This window comes from Temnothorax curvispinosus, unplaced genomic scaffold (genome assembly GCF_003070985.1).
Source record: "Temnothorax curvispinosus isolate PA1 unplaced genomic scaffold, ASM307098v1 QBEX01009403.1, whole genome shotgun sequence".
Taxonomy (NCBI): Eukaryota; Metazoa; Arthropoda; class Insecta; order Hymenoptera; family Formicidae; genus Temnothorax; species Temnothorax curvispinosus.
The window spans coordinates 188454-203027 of NW_020219183.1; the positions used below are offsets into that span (position 1 = coordinate 188454).

General features: G+C 41.3%; 1 protein-coding gene across 2 annotated transcripts; it reads right to left on the minus strand.

Annotated features, from left to right (window-relative positions):
• Positions 1–2153: 2153 nt before the first annotated feature.
• LOC112458983 (sex-lethal homolog) lies at positions 2154–12874 on the minus strand. Of its 2 annotated transcripts, none has more exons than XM_025022854.1 (5): positions 12274–12874; positions 12019–12194; positions 11619–11732; positions 10741–10901; positions 2154–2572 (listed from the first exon to the last, which is right to left on the minus strand). In XM_025022854.1, the coding sequence occupies exons 1-5, from the start codon at positions 12700–12702 to the stop codon at positions 2250–2252; spliced, it is 1203 nt and encodes a 400-aa protein (XP_024878622.1). In that variant the 5' UTR covers positions 12703–12874; the 3' UTR covers positions 2154–2249. The 2 variants fall into 2 exon arrangements, with proteins under 2 accessions (XP_024878622.1, XP_024878623.1); XM_025022855.1 differs by lacking the exon at positions 2154–2572 and adding an exon at positions 9132–10008.
• Positions 12875–14574: the final 1700 nt, after the last annotated feature.

Consider the following 14574-nt stretch of genomic DNA (forward strand, 5'->3'; position numbering starts at 1 on the left):
ACAAACCTTAAGTACACGCGACGTACAAAATTTTGATATCGACTCATCCGCGTTATAAAAAAATATTAATAAAAATGATATTAATTAATTAAAAACTTGAGATACTTGCTTAACGATCAATTAACAAAAGCTAAACATATAGTTGCTAATGGTATTTATTCCAAGAAGTAGTTTACGGCTTTACATAAATATTTTCTTTCATGTGTTACGATGTGTCTCTTTCTCATTCACACTCTCTCTTTCTCTCTCTCTCTCTCTCTCTCGCTCTCTTCAGCAACACATTTATGGATGAAATCGGATGAAATTAAATACACCGTGCGACGTGTGCCGAAGGTGTGTCCACAGGACTGCGAAAGAATACGCGATCTCGTCCTAATACTGCTCTCAAATATTAAAATAAATTACATTCACCCTGTTCTCCTGCGCGGCACGTGCTTAAAATTCTCTTAATCTAAATTAACTACAGCACACGTTCGGATCACGTATTCTCGGCCTCGTGACGAACTAGAACGATTTGGAATTCGATCGTGGATCGTAACTATAAACGTGCCTTTTCGGAAGATCCAATACCTAAAATAAAAGCGGTCATGAACGAATACGAGAATAAAAAAAATGTTCTAACACGAAATAAAAAATCGCACTTTAAACGTAAATATTATATATTTTTTAAAATCATAATTTAATACAATAAGTATTAATTAGTAAAATAATACTTTTAAATTTTAATTTTGGTATCCCTTTTCTATGACAAACTCTTTCATTAATTCATTTGCAGATATTGGATTTTCCCGAAAGAACTTTTTGTCACGAGCATCCTATCTGATAAAAAAAAGGAAAGAAAAAAAAACGAATATTCGTATTTCACAAATATATTACAAATTTTCGTTCGCCGCAGGATACCACCGATATCCAGCGCCGCGTCGAACGGAGAACATTTCCCCGTGTCCTAAGACTCCCCCCCCCCCAAATTCGACCTACCAAAAAAACTCTGTTTTTTTTTAAAGTTTTTTTAAATTTTAAAAGTTAGAACTTATAAAAAAAAAAAAAAAAAAATTTACAACACATAGAATTCTTATTCTTTTGCACAACGCAGCCCTTCTGCATCCCCCAACCCCTCATGGCCGTGAGTTCACCGGTGAGGGAAATTGTTATTAAACTTCTATATCGTATTGCATAATATAAGCCGAACAATGACGAACAAATGTTCGAGCGATCGTGAAGCAACGTTCGACGAATCAGAATGTCACGAGCTTATTAAAACAAATTGAATTTAATATTGCAAAATTGATTATAAGTGCGTGTCGCGTTTCATTTAGCTTTATTAGTGAATAATATCAGTGTGTAATTTACAATACACAATTTAAATTATCAATATCAACGTATGGTCGGAAAAACGAAGCTGCTATAATCATGCTTTAGCGTTAGGCAACAATGTAAATTTTTCATGAGCTTCACGATCGCGCACGAGGTAAAAGGAACTGAAATAAAACCGGACAGACAAATCGGGATAGCAAGGATTTATTCGATAGCGATTCCGATCGTGGTTCAATTTTTCCTCGGTTATCCTGTTACGAACGTTCGGATAGTATCTGAAACGTTAGCAAGATTTCCGAACGATATCTTGTGAACGAATGGAAAATCGATTCCGATCGGAATAATTTTCGAATAGATCCAACGCGTGCAATAGATAAAAACTGAATAGATTAAGGATGCACGGCATCCTCGAGTTCAATAAAGTTACAACTATCCAGTTTTGCCATAGCTATCGCGAAAATGCAAGATGATCCACGAGAAGGTCCACAAGCCCGATCTCAACATCAATATCGACAAAACTATTTTATTAATAGTAAAATATCCTCAGCATAATCTTTAAACGGTAAACAACATTCTCCAATAACATGCGTTAACAAACGATAAAACAGCCTTTCAAAGCGTAATACTCGTTATTTTTGCTTTCAATATTAATAAAATTCTTATTGACACTGATATCAACATCGAGCAATCTTCTCGTATGTCACCCTGTAAATAGGAAAGCCAGTTCTAATCCGGTTCTATTCGAACCTACCTCCCCAGTTCTCGGCTACGCTACGAGCGACCAAACTCGCGAGCTTTATTTCGAACGAGACGAGAAGAGGGCTTCAGCCAGCGACCAACGTCGCGGCGAATGTAAGCGTATTTCCGCCGTCACCGTCATCGTCATCGTTATCGTCATTGTCGTCGTCGTCATCGTCGCCGTCACGTCGCGACGGTCACCAGAAGTGCGACTGCACGTAACCGCCACCGCCGCCTCCCATGCCGATCGGATTAAATCGATGCGGGTGTATCTTCTCCATCCGCATAGCACCCGGACCACCGCTGCCGCCGCCGCCACTGCCGCCGCCACCGCCTAGGAAGCCGCCACTGTGGGGTCCACCACCGCGCGGCCCAAAACCACCGGCTCGGCCCAACATGCCCGGACCGCTACCGCCGATCCCCATGCCCATCCCGGGTGGACCCCCGATGCTGCGAGCCCGTCCACCACCGCCGCCGCCGCCGCCCCCACCGCCGCCACCGCTGCTGATTCCGCTCCCTCCTGAAAAATTGAGGATGCCTGAGATGAAAGCGAGCAGTTACAAGTCGTTTCCGAAAAACGAGTCTCGATACCGACGCTCCTCCTTCATATCTTTTTTGCTAACGCGATTCGACATTTTTTAACTGAAAGAAGTTCTACTCTTTACTATTTTTTAATTTAATAAATTTATATATCTATTAATATACATTTGTTATGATAAATAAATTTATTTGTGTTATCTAATTTATAGTGGTAGATTCGTATAAGTTTCTTTTCAATATCTGTTTTCCTTAAGTATTTTCTTGATATTATAAAAAAAATAGCATATTTTTTCTTTCTGCTGCACATTTCTGATACTTATGTATTTATGATCGACTTTCAATTTTTCGAGAGATGTTAGAGAGACGAAGGAGGAGCGTATTTTATTAGAGAAAGAGGGTGGCGCGAATGACTTAAGACTTGGTATATGTCGGTTTCTAGTGTTTTAATCAAATTTAATGAGCGACCGCGGTGAGGAAACTCGCGATTGCGGCAACGAGAATAGGAAAGATATAAGATATCGATTAGAAAGATCTCCGGAGGATCGTTAACGACGCGTTTCTCTTCCTATTTTCATTCTTGAAACGTCAGTCCTCCGGAGGGTTTACTTTTTGTCCTGATGATTTTTCTTTCTCTCGCGAAGGAAACTTCGTCGTACACTTCAACTCTCCGATTGTCAAGATTATAAAAAACTCCACCCGAAATCGGGAGGGAGGAGGCGAAAAGAGACATTCGCGAGGCGCGCAATGCTTGCAGCTCTGATTTTCAACACTTAATTTTAATTAGCGTAATCCCCGCGGGAAACGAATTTGTACAAAAGTATCACAGAGAGCCCATTATTTTCTGTGTGTGTGCGTGGTGTGACATAGCTCATTTTTCTCTTTCGCAGAAATTGAATTCGCCGTGTGTCGTTGAATGCTTAAGGTCGATTTAACGTCGCGCGAGGGATACCATCGATTTTATACATCATCAGCACAAAAAGCGGCGGTCGGTACAATAATTTATACATTTAGTTCTCAATACGTTTAAATACAAATATCCGTACAACGAGATACGAACATTGATCCGTAACTATATTGTGTCGTAGTTTTCCGTGTTTTCTATCTATTGTGTGTGTGTGTGCGTGTATACTTAATCGCTGTGTGTACGTGTGTCGCATTTTTGTAAACACTGATGTTAACGAGACACTAAACTCGCCTAACGACGATAACTTTTGCTAATTCAGAGATTTGCGTAGACTATATGTATATATATTATATATGTAATTTTATGTCATAACGAACAAGAGAAAAATACGACGAATGTATCATCGAGAATGTCGCGGGTGTTCGTAAACGAGGCCGAAAAAGCCGAATTTCTCCTCTCCAAAACTTTAGAGTGTCCCCCAAACTGCCGCACTTTTCCTCGGTCAGACATAATTTGCACAAAAAATTTCTAATTAATTAGAAATTAATTACAATGTTATTCGACACTAAATAAAAATGAAATTACTCATGTGTATAACTTTACAATTAGCAAGATTATATATTTTACATTGTATTATAATAGGATTTTTAATGATATAAATTTATTCAAGATTTTTAACGACTTAAAATGTACGATAAATTACAAAAATATTTAACATTAAAAATTTAAAAAGCTCTCAAGTCACAAGTTGGAATCAATAATTTTTTTTTTTTACAAATTCGTTACTTTGTAGCCAAGAGAAATGCGACAATTTTGTAAACCTCCCGTGTATTGTTCGCTAACTTAGCCACAATCAATATCGTGCATCAACTAAGACGCTACGAAGAAGCTATTTGTCCAATGTGTCAGTTCGCTGTTATTTTTCGAACGTAATTATACTGGTGTATTGTACACGGCTGATACATCAAAATTAAATTTATATCGGCATTGAAAATCAGATCGAAAGAGAGGAAGAGAAGCTTCGCTAATCCGCTTGTTTCGTCAGTATATTTTTTTTTCTTTTTGCAATTCTCATTAGTATTTCCTTATCCTTATCACAGCCATCGTTAGCACTACTGGACTTCGGGATTAACCATTTCGCACATTCTTCGATCCGTTAAACCTTACAATTTACTACTTAACAGTTTAAAGTTATATCTAATTACAATCGCATCTTTCGATTATGACGCCAAGTCAAGTTCGCATTTCAGGTATCCAGTCGCAATTTTTGATGAAAGAAAGAACGGATTTCGATATTGTAATACAATATATCATAATTTTTGACGCCACGCTCGCGAATTAGGTACTATTTGATAAACTTTTACGTTTCATGATAAATAATTATCCGAAGATACGTTGGCGTTTAATACTAATGTTTTACATTTCGTCGAGATTGTTTAATTAAATAATATCTTCGCCGATTATCCACATTTTGTTGATCTCGACGTTTAATCTTCAATATAGATTATCTGCGATTAGAGAAATGACGAAAGTTTCTCTCATGGCGCGTGGAAAGATGCCTTATATTAATCTGTCTACCTTACTGATGAAGTTTTCAACGTTTAATCGATCTTCTTATCATCTAGCAGCGATCGTGCTGTGCAACATATTGCGTATCGGTTCGTCGATCAATCGATCGTCGAAGATCGTTTAAATTATATATAAATCATTCTTCATGACAAACATTAAAGACTTTCGATTAATTAAATGTTTCAAATATTTTAATAAATAAAAAGAAAGAGAGAGAAAAAGAAAGCCAATTATACACGTTTCACACGAAGCTTCGACAAAGATGAAATAAACTGTGTAAGGAGATAAAATATAAAAAAGAAAATAAAAAGAAAAGTATTACAACTATTATAACTACTAGAAAATTGACGGCGCGGCGGTGCATACATTGTCTTGTCGTTTTAGACCAGATCCCTGCGCGACACTCGGCATATAAAACTATATCCGCGAACGCGCATTGGCGTTTAAAAATGTAGTCCATCGGCTCGCAGCTCGCCGACGATCGATCGGTCAGTAAACCGAAGCGGGTCAAACGCCGGCGCATTCGCAATATTAAATTCCTAAAAGTTCCCTTACGCGAAGCAGCGTCTAAAGTATCTTACAGTTGAGCAAGGTGGATCGTGTCCTCGAACGCGTTACGCGATTGGGGTTTCAGTCCCTAACTGGTAACGTCATCAGCGACCTTGGGGCGTTCATATACATACTCCTCTTTATTGACTTCCTAATTAGCATGCCCGTCGGGTATACCTCAATCGAGATGTGTGTGACATTTTTATGCGGTTTTAACAATCTTCTCGAAGTCCTCCGAGAAAAAAGTTTTGCCATAATTATTATGTAATTAATTCTACGATTATTGTATATTAAGTGTATCCGCACGAACGCCAGTTAGGGACGAGAACGAATCTCCCTCTTGCAAAAACGCGATCTACGACAAGACAGAAGAAACTGGAACGCGATCAGACACGAGGAACAAACGATTTACTGCTGGTACAATAAAATTCGTAATATAAAGATTATAAAGCATCGAAGATGATTCAAACTTGAATTGCATCTCCGACGGAATCGACACCACAGTTCTAGGCAGTGTTTTCTAACTACTTTTGCAGTCATTAGTCAAATAGTTTAGCGCTGTTACGTATGGCACTGCAATAATATTAACACAAATTTTTATTTTACAAGTGTATAACGATCAAAGACTATATATATCTGAAGACGATATTCTTATTTTTGTAAAGGTGTCTTATTTTACACGCGCGGTAAGGAGGCGCATTATCATGAGGGGGATCTCGCGAAATCACGGATGTCCATTTACGATGAGAAAAATTACCCGTATTGTCGTTGCACCCCGAATGTAATCGCATTCTATTTCCTTCTGTCGCACGCAACTGGGCAAGATGCGATAAAAATCCACGGAGGATGGACGATTGTCAGGGTCGAAGGACATACACGTTTACTTCTAGCTTTCAGGATCCACCTCTCTCCGGCACTCTCGCCGCCGCGCCGGTTCGGTCGTTTAAAGCGTCGTTGAAGAGTTCAAAGGGAGACGAAAGAGTCTAACAGCGAGAATCGTTAAAGAGTCCGCGAGACGATGCAAGATTCTATTCTACAAAAATCGAGCGATCTCGTCTATCTCTCAATATTGTGTATCGTTAATTAGCTAATTTATTGATACCGCCAAATGTATTCGGTGGCGTGGCTCCTCGCGGTTCATCACAGGCCGATACGGACAAACGGAAGGCCATGTGCCCGTTGATATCCGTTTGCATCCGGTGGCTGATATATTGAGGCACCGAGAGCACGTGCTCAGAGTGCTATAAAAGTCGATTTAGCTACTTGTAACTCTTTAATGTTGATTTGAACATCTTTTCACGACGTTCTTCGTCTCGTCAGACTCTAATAAAAACTTCATCGCTCCGATCTTATATAGATCGGGGTTTCTCGGTTTCCAAGTTAATTTCGCGCTATTTCAAGTTAATTTTATAACAGGAAACAAGAATTTTTGGGGGGAAATTCTTTTAGGAACATTATACAGCCAAATTAGCTTTCTTTTCTTAATAAATATCTGTTCCTATATCCGTCCTTCCTCTGTATTTAAAAAACCTTTTTATTTTGAGACATAATATCCTGTAGCTAAATCGACGTATCATACTGCCTTACTCGCTTTTACCATTCGAGACCGCCACCGAGGACATAGTCGGACGCATTCTTGAGAAAGCATGCGTACGTGATATTTTTTTCCTTGGCTATCGAATAAATTTTAGAAAGATATCGACCCCTACTAAGAGAAACGATGTTTATTGATTATTCATTTCATCTGCGAATTTTACTAAAGACCGTAGCGGCTGTACGTAACTACAAGATCTGCCGCGTGTGTCCACTTTTTCGTACGTTGAGAATTAACACTATCTATGTAGCAGACAATTGAGAAGTTAAGTCTATTCTCGGATTTCATTATTCTCTAGATCGTTGAGATCAATCTTGCCGGATTGATTATATTCTCGTATGTATTACGCGCAACATTTTACGAAGGATCGCTGTATCTAGTCCAAAAAAGATATCTCAAAAGAAACACGCTATTGAAATCTAATTCAAATTGCGCATTAATTATATCGATCTTCGCAGTATACGATAACGATTCTACCATGGTGTTCGGGACAACAAAAGTCGCAAAGACTTAAAAGTTACGAAACAGATTTATATATATACACTGTAACTCTTAGACACGTCGAATAACTGCGACTAGTTTACGATCGTTGAGCAAAAATCATATTGCGGTATTTGGTGTATAATGACCTTCGAATACATTGCTGCACGAGTTATATATCGAGGACTCTTATAATTTTCTATTCAATAGAGTCACATCTCTCTTCAAAATTTCTTGCCATACAAGCGCCAAGGTTATTGGCTGAGATTTAATTTGAAAATTATTTTATAAAACTTTATAAACTAACGCTTCTCTAAAGTAAGTATAATTTTTAAGTTTATGTTAGTGCAAAATAAATCGAGTCTTTCCGACATTAAAGAAATTAGTCGCGTTATAGTTTACTCCACGTTCATTTTCTGCCTTGTATATAAATTTACATATCACACTTCCGTTGGAATACACACGATATTCTTCGGTACTTTCGCCAACGTCAACTTAACCGCTAAAATTGAGTCTCAATTTGAAAATTACCGTACGTTCTAATTGTATATATAAACGAGACGCTACATAACGTAGAATCAATTTATACGATTAACAAACGATTCGGCGAGCGCAATTTATATGATTAACAAACAATTTGCTATCTAAAACCGTTCGAAAACCGCCGAGCGGAGAACGTTCCTCGCGCGATTACAAGTCACGTCTCGGTGGAACACATTGCGAGTATACGCGACTCGATTCCGTGAATAAAATTCGCGAAGCCTTTATTTGATTACAACTGCAAGGACGGCTGCGTACGCGTATATATATGTATATATATATATATATAACATTCTCGGAACGTTCAACGGCACGACGGCGACAACAATAACAACGTTTCTCGCCCCTTTCAGTATAGGTAATGAGCATAGCGCTGATATTTATTCCTCGTCGGGTACAGACGCTCTCCTTCACGAGTCACGAGGCATGCATAGAAATGAAAACGTCATTGATTAGGTCTTTCATATAGGTGTTCCATTTTCGCGCGTTACAACGGCTCGATAAGGACACAGCATCATGCACTTGGATTCCTTACTAAAGCATATAAGATCGCAATCAATCACAGCCAAATTCGCTAAAGACGAAAATCCGCGTGTCTTTTCGCGAGCGAGCGAGCTTTCGTATCCTCTTGGTTTTACGAATTTAACGTTCAAACGGAGAGAACCAATTGGGAAATTAATCGGTAACTTAAAAACATCCGTCTCTTGAGAAACAAGCACTAATTAATTCCACTTTCCTTCACAACGTAATAATCGAACGCTTGTGACAATACGTAATTTACAAATCGCCCTCGCTTTGGATTCGCTTAAAATTAAACAGGACTGGAATAGAATTACCAGTGGAAGACAGAACGTACACATGTTTGTGAAAACAAAATATATATATCTGACACACTATATATGAAAAAAAATATATTATATATATATGTTTAACAAAATTGTATCGTACAGAAACTTAAACAACGCCTTAGTCGCGCTAAAGCACAAACAGCATCAGCCATATGGAACATGATATTTAATATCGGCGAACGCGAAGCTACTGTGTGCTCGATATAACATTGTACATGGGCAACGGTAGTACTCTTAACAACAAAGTATCAAGCAAAAAACGAACAATAGCAGCAGAGCTAGAAAAAAAAAAAAACAGAAGATAGCGAATCGTAAGTAATAGGTCCAGTTAGCCAGCATCCAAACTGAAAGTTTCTATCAACGGCATTTTTCCCTCTTTTTCCTATTTTTTTTTCCGTGCGGCAACGGGGTGTGTCTCCCGGTGTGTAAGGTGTTTATATACCGCAAACGCCGCGTGTCACTGACTGACTGACTAGCCGTGTGTCTCGTGTACATAATAGTACCACGCGTACCTCTCGTCATCAGATCACACACAAGACTCTTCTATCACAAGCACTGCATTCTTGCCCGCTCGATCGTATATACGGCGAAGAGCCCTTTAAGCGGTTGTCTTTGTCTTTTTTTTTTTCCATTTTCGCCCGAGAACCGCCCGAGCGAGGCAGAGTCTTTTCTCTCAATATCGAATCATGCGCACGACTTCGAAAAAGTAGAAATAAAAAAAGAAAACAAAGACGTATAAAGGAGTATAAAGAAACGCGGGAAACCGTGTCTCCAGTCATTCGGCTCTCGGAGAGATCTCTCTCCGCGTTTTAACGTGTGTGGTCGTGTTGTGTAACGTGTCAGAATATAAACACCCTTTCGGTTCTCTGTGTATACAAAAGGTGCTTAGTGCGTTAAGTCGTGGTGGTCTGATTTAGATGCAGCCATCTTATCTGATAAAATATTTTAACGTTAGATATCAGTATGACAAAAGAGCGAAAAAAAAAGAAAAATATATATATAATGTATATATGAATAGCAACCTATATGCTACAGAGTCAATCGTCTGTCTATGCTAATACGCACGCGGTAAAATTAAACAGTTTTATCCGAGACGGAGGAAAAATGCTGAATGTGCGAAGCGAGACATCTCGAAGCGCGACGATACGATAGTAACGTGTGTCGCGATAAGAAGCATTGCGCCATATAAAAATGATCTACACTAGCAAACTTGAGAAATATATCGAGATACGAGAAAAATCGAGTGTACGCTCGATCAAAAGAATCGTGTTCGGCATATCAGGCAAATATAATAATCTTTCGATCAAACGAAATAATTGTAACAAACATCGAGTTTCAACTAGTGCTCTCCTATATAGACTAGACATATTACAACAATCGTAATAAAGATGCAAATCATCTAAACTATATAATGTATATATACATATATTAACCATATATTTCAGTTAATACATATATAAATATTTTCTTAGCGTAGAAGCCAAAAATGCAAGCCCCACTAGGCAGTGGTAACCCTATCTTTTGCTCGTTTGAGAGAGCTCTAAATTCCAATGTCCAAGAACAATGCGCGCATAAGAAACTCGCTTAATATATTGATTACCACTGCCAAGCTACGAGATAAAGTCTATTAATGCAGCGGTCTCGCAAGGTATAAAATTACTTACCGCGGCTTTGATTGTACCCCGCCTGCCAGCCTGCGTAATACGCCGCCTTTTGTTTTCCGTGTTCCTCCGCGATTTTTACGCTAAGCGGCTCTGATCCACCCTCCGGTATTGTACCGTGAAGTTGCGCGATAGCCTCCTGGGCTTCTTCCCTCTTATCGAATCTGTATCGGGACAAATTGAGGAAATTGAAATTTATCAGTACAAATCAAGTTTCAAAATTGTGGATGCGTTAAATATCTATTTATCAGGGATAATAACTTAAGTATGTAACGATACGCGCAAGACATTTTTACGCTCTTCAAAATATTCTGTAGGAGCGTTAATTTCTGCTATCTATTTTTGTTTCCTCTGCCTTTTTCTAAGCTTGACAAAATCGAAACGGGGATAGCCAAGGGTCATTTTAGCGAGATTCTCAGCTGTTGGCATAGATTGCAACAGCTATTTCCAACACAGCCTGTTTCTCACACAATTCCGCTATCCCTAGTTTATTCACGTTTTGCAGTTATCTGGGCCAGACTAAAGGGAGCGTATCAGAATTGTGCAATTGAAACCAGGAGCTGTACAAAAATACTTTGGCAGGAAACTTTTCGCAAAGTAAATAACGCGCGCACGGATGTATGCAACGACCGTCGTTGTGTAACGATATAGTATGATTGCCGCGAGCAGCTGTTTTGAATTTGTTCCAATCTTTAATACCGGCGCGTTATTTATACTTGACGAAAATGTGCAAGTGTCATAAATTGATATTTGTTAAACCACCGAGGCTACCGTTTTTTGCCGTGCGTGTATAAGTACGGTACTCACGAACGCAAACTGCTCATCAATATTTAAAGGATGGAAAAATCGGGATTAACTGTAGAAACTAATCGTTCGCTCACCTAACAAACGCTACCCCTCTCGGTAAACCGGTCAGTTTATCCCTCAATATATTCTTCTGCACAATATTGCCAAATTTACTGAAAAGTTCGTCGATCTGGCTTTCCGTTATATTTCTGTAAATATAAATGGTGTCTTTCAGTACAATACAATATTTTTCGTATTATCAGGATCAGCCAGGATAGCTTGGCGCTAGAGAAATCGTTTGCCAAGCAAAAGACCCGGGTTCAATTCCCAGTTCTTACCACCTCAAATATAAGGAATTATAAATGGAAGAATTATTCTACCGTGAACAAAAAAAATAACACTAAAATATAAATCTCAAGAAACGTGACTAAATAAATCGCGTAATCCTTGGATCCATCGGTAGACGAAAATCCAAGTAAGAACAAAAATAATTACCTCGGTAAATTCGTAACGTAAAGATTCGTTTCCTTAATTTCTTCTCCAGAAGGCCGAGCGAACGACACCTTCAGACGTTTATTTTGCACCTGAAGCCCGTTCAACGTGCTTATCGCCGTCGCCGCGTCCTCGGCTTTCGCATAGTTCACAAAGCCAAAGCCGTAGCTGTAACCAGTCTGGAAAATGAGATGTAAAGTTAAAAATTTTACATAAAAGCCGACATATGAGATTTCATTTAGGAATTAGGCAGCTTGCCTTGTAGTCCTTCATGACCCGACAGGATTCGACCGGGCCAATCGTGACGAACAGGCTGTACAGCTCCTTCTCGTTCATGTTTTGCGGAAGGTAATTGATTATCAGATTCGTTCTCGGCTCGTCATTGCCCTTGATCTGCTGTTGCTGCTGCTGCTGTTGAAACTGGGACTGCGGCTGCTGCTGCTGCTGCTGCTGCTCTCGCTGGTCAGTCATTTTGCGGCACTGTTGCTGCTGCTGCAGATCACCTCCCGACGACGACGACGACGACGCCTGATTCGACGCGACGATCTGATTCTGCTGTTGCTGCTGACGTTGCTGCTGCTGCTGCTGCGCGACCGAGTCCACCACCAGCAGCTGTTGGTGTTGTGGTTGCTGTTGTATACTCCAACTGGTACCGCCCAGCGAAACGACCATCGACGGGAGGATCATCGGCAAATACAAAAAATATAAACAAATCCATTACTAGGTCTTCCCCGTACGGCAACGCCGCCACGCTCGTAGGCCAGCCTGCGCCCTCGTATGCTCTCATCTTTCTTTCTTTCTCTCTCTCTCTCTCCCTCTCTCGCTTTCTCTCTAAGCAAGTCTCAAAATAAATAGAAAATAAATGTGCAATATATGTATTGATGCCAGACCTGTGTGTGAGAAACAAACAAACAAAGGCAAGTAAGGACAAAAAACAGAATCAGATGGCGGGGCGAAAATCAAAGATGCAAAGTGGGCGTAAGTAGTAATGAGTATCGCGCAAAACTCTCTTTGCGCGGGGGGGGGGGGGGCGGCAACAAAATTAAACGCTACAGAAATATCGATCTGTATGTCGTGTCCCGTGAACTTTAGCGGAGATTTCCTTCCCTTTATATCTTTATATCGGCGTTTCCGGAATTATTTGTGTCGATGCAACTTTAACGCACCTACTTAACAATCTAATCCGCGGGGAGAAATCCGATGCGTCTCGCGCGTGATGGAAAAGTCGCTCCTAAACGCGATCGGCGAAGGATCGAGAGTTCGCTTCGGAGAGTTGTTACGCGATTAATATCGCCGCGCCGCGGTGAGAGTATCCGGTCGTGCAACGACACCGCGATACGAGCGGTATCGAATTTCATTGAGTACCCCCTCCCCCTCCCCTTCCCCCCCGGGCGGGAATTCGCACGACGACGGGAGACAGGAGTCACGCGCGTTCGTTCATTCAGGTCTCGAGCGCCGAGAAACAGAACCGCGCGAGCGACGCGAAGAGAGAAAAGAAAATTTCCACGTACTCGCCTATGTTTACAAAGCGCCTTCCGAAGCGATTTTCCGCTTGTGATCGTCATCGTTGTTTCAACGACAATGACCGACGACGACGACGACACCGTTGCCGACGTCCCCCTTTCGTCGTCAACAAAAGCGAACGGGCAGAAACAATAAAAACAGAACGAGGACAGAGGGAAGGGAAGGACCGAAGGGCGTGGAGGCGAAGGGAGATGGAGGGGAAGGGGGGGGAGGATTTTCGAAGTTGGCGAGGAACGTAACCTTTTGGCCTTATTTTGAAGAGGCCCGGGAAAGAGCGCGAGCTGTCTGGCCCCGGCGGATTCGTGAATCGACCAAGCTGTCAGAGTGTGGAGGGAGGGGAGAGGGGAACGGAGAAGGGTACGAGAGAGAAGGAGATACGCATAGGCGTACCGAGGTGGGAGAAGGAAGCGGGACGCGGACAGCGGGACGGAGAGGGCAGGGAGGGCTGGTTTTACGTATATATATATATATATATATTATATGTGTATATTACGTGTGGATGTGTGTAACGTGTGATTTTTACGTGTCGTATACGTACCCGAGTGATCGCGGAACGGAGTAAAATCGGCGAGCAGAGCGCGCGGGCGTACGAACAACCACCGCCGCCGTTGCCGTGGGGACGCACTTCGCTCGCTCGTTTTCTCTCTCCCTCCCCCTCTATCTCTCTCTTTCGCTCTTTCTCTCGCGTCGCGTTAATGCGCCGTTAATGCGCACCGACGACCGGGGCAATTATGTAAGCGCGCGTACCGTCAGCATCGCGTCCGTCGTGTTACTAGCCGTGCAGCACAACCCACACGACGCGACGTATACGATACGTAATCCGCCGCGAACGCGCTCGCTGCGCTTCGCTCCGCCGGACTCCAGCGGCGCCCGGGAACTCGGCTGGCCGCCGCGCGCTCGGCAGAACGCGCGACTTCCTCCGCGCGGCGGAGAGGAAGGAGTGAGTGAGAGAGAGAGAGGCGGGAGAAACGGGAGAAGGAGAGGGAGAGGGAGAAGGAAGGAGAGTGCAGCGCGCGCGCGCGGGAGCGGCAGCGA

Excerpts from the sequence above, each read along its gene's own strand:
- LOC112458983 (XM_025022854.1), bottom strand. The coding sequence starts at position 12,702 with ATGATCCTCCCGTCGATGGTCGTTTCGCTGGGCGGTACCAGTTGGAGT. Across the intron at positions 10,902-11,618 it reads AGAGGGGTAGCGTTTGTTAG|ATTCGATAAGAGGGAAGAAG; the intron begins GTGAGCGAACGA and ends GTCCCGATACAG. Across the intron at positions 2,573-10,740 it reads GGGGTACAATCAAAGCCGCG|GAGGGAGCGGAATCAGCAGC; the intron begins GTAAGTAATTTT and ends TCAATTTTTCAG.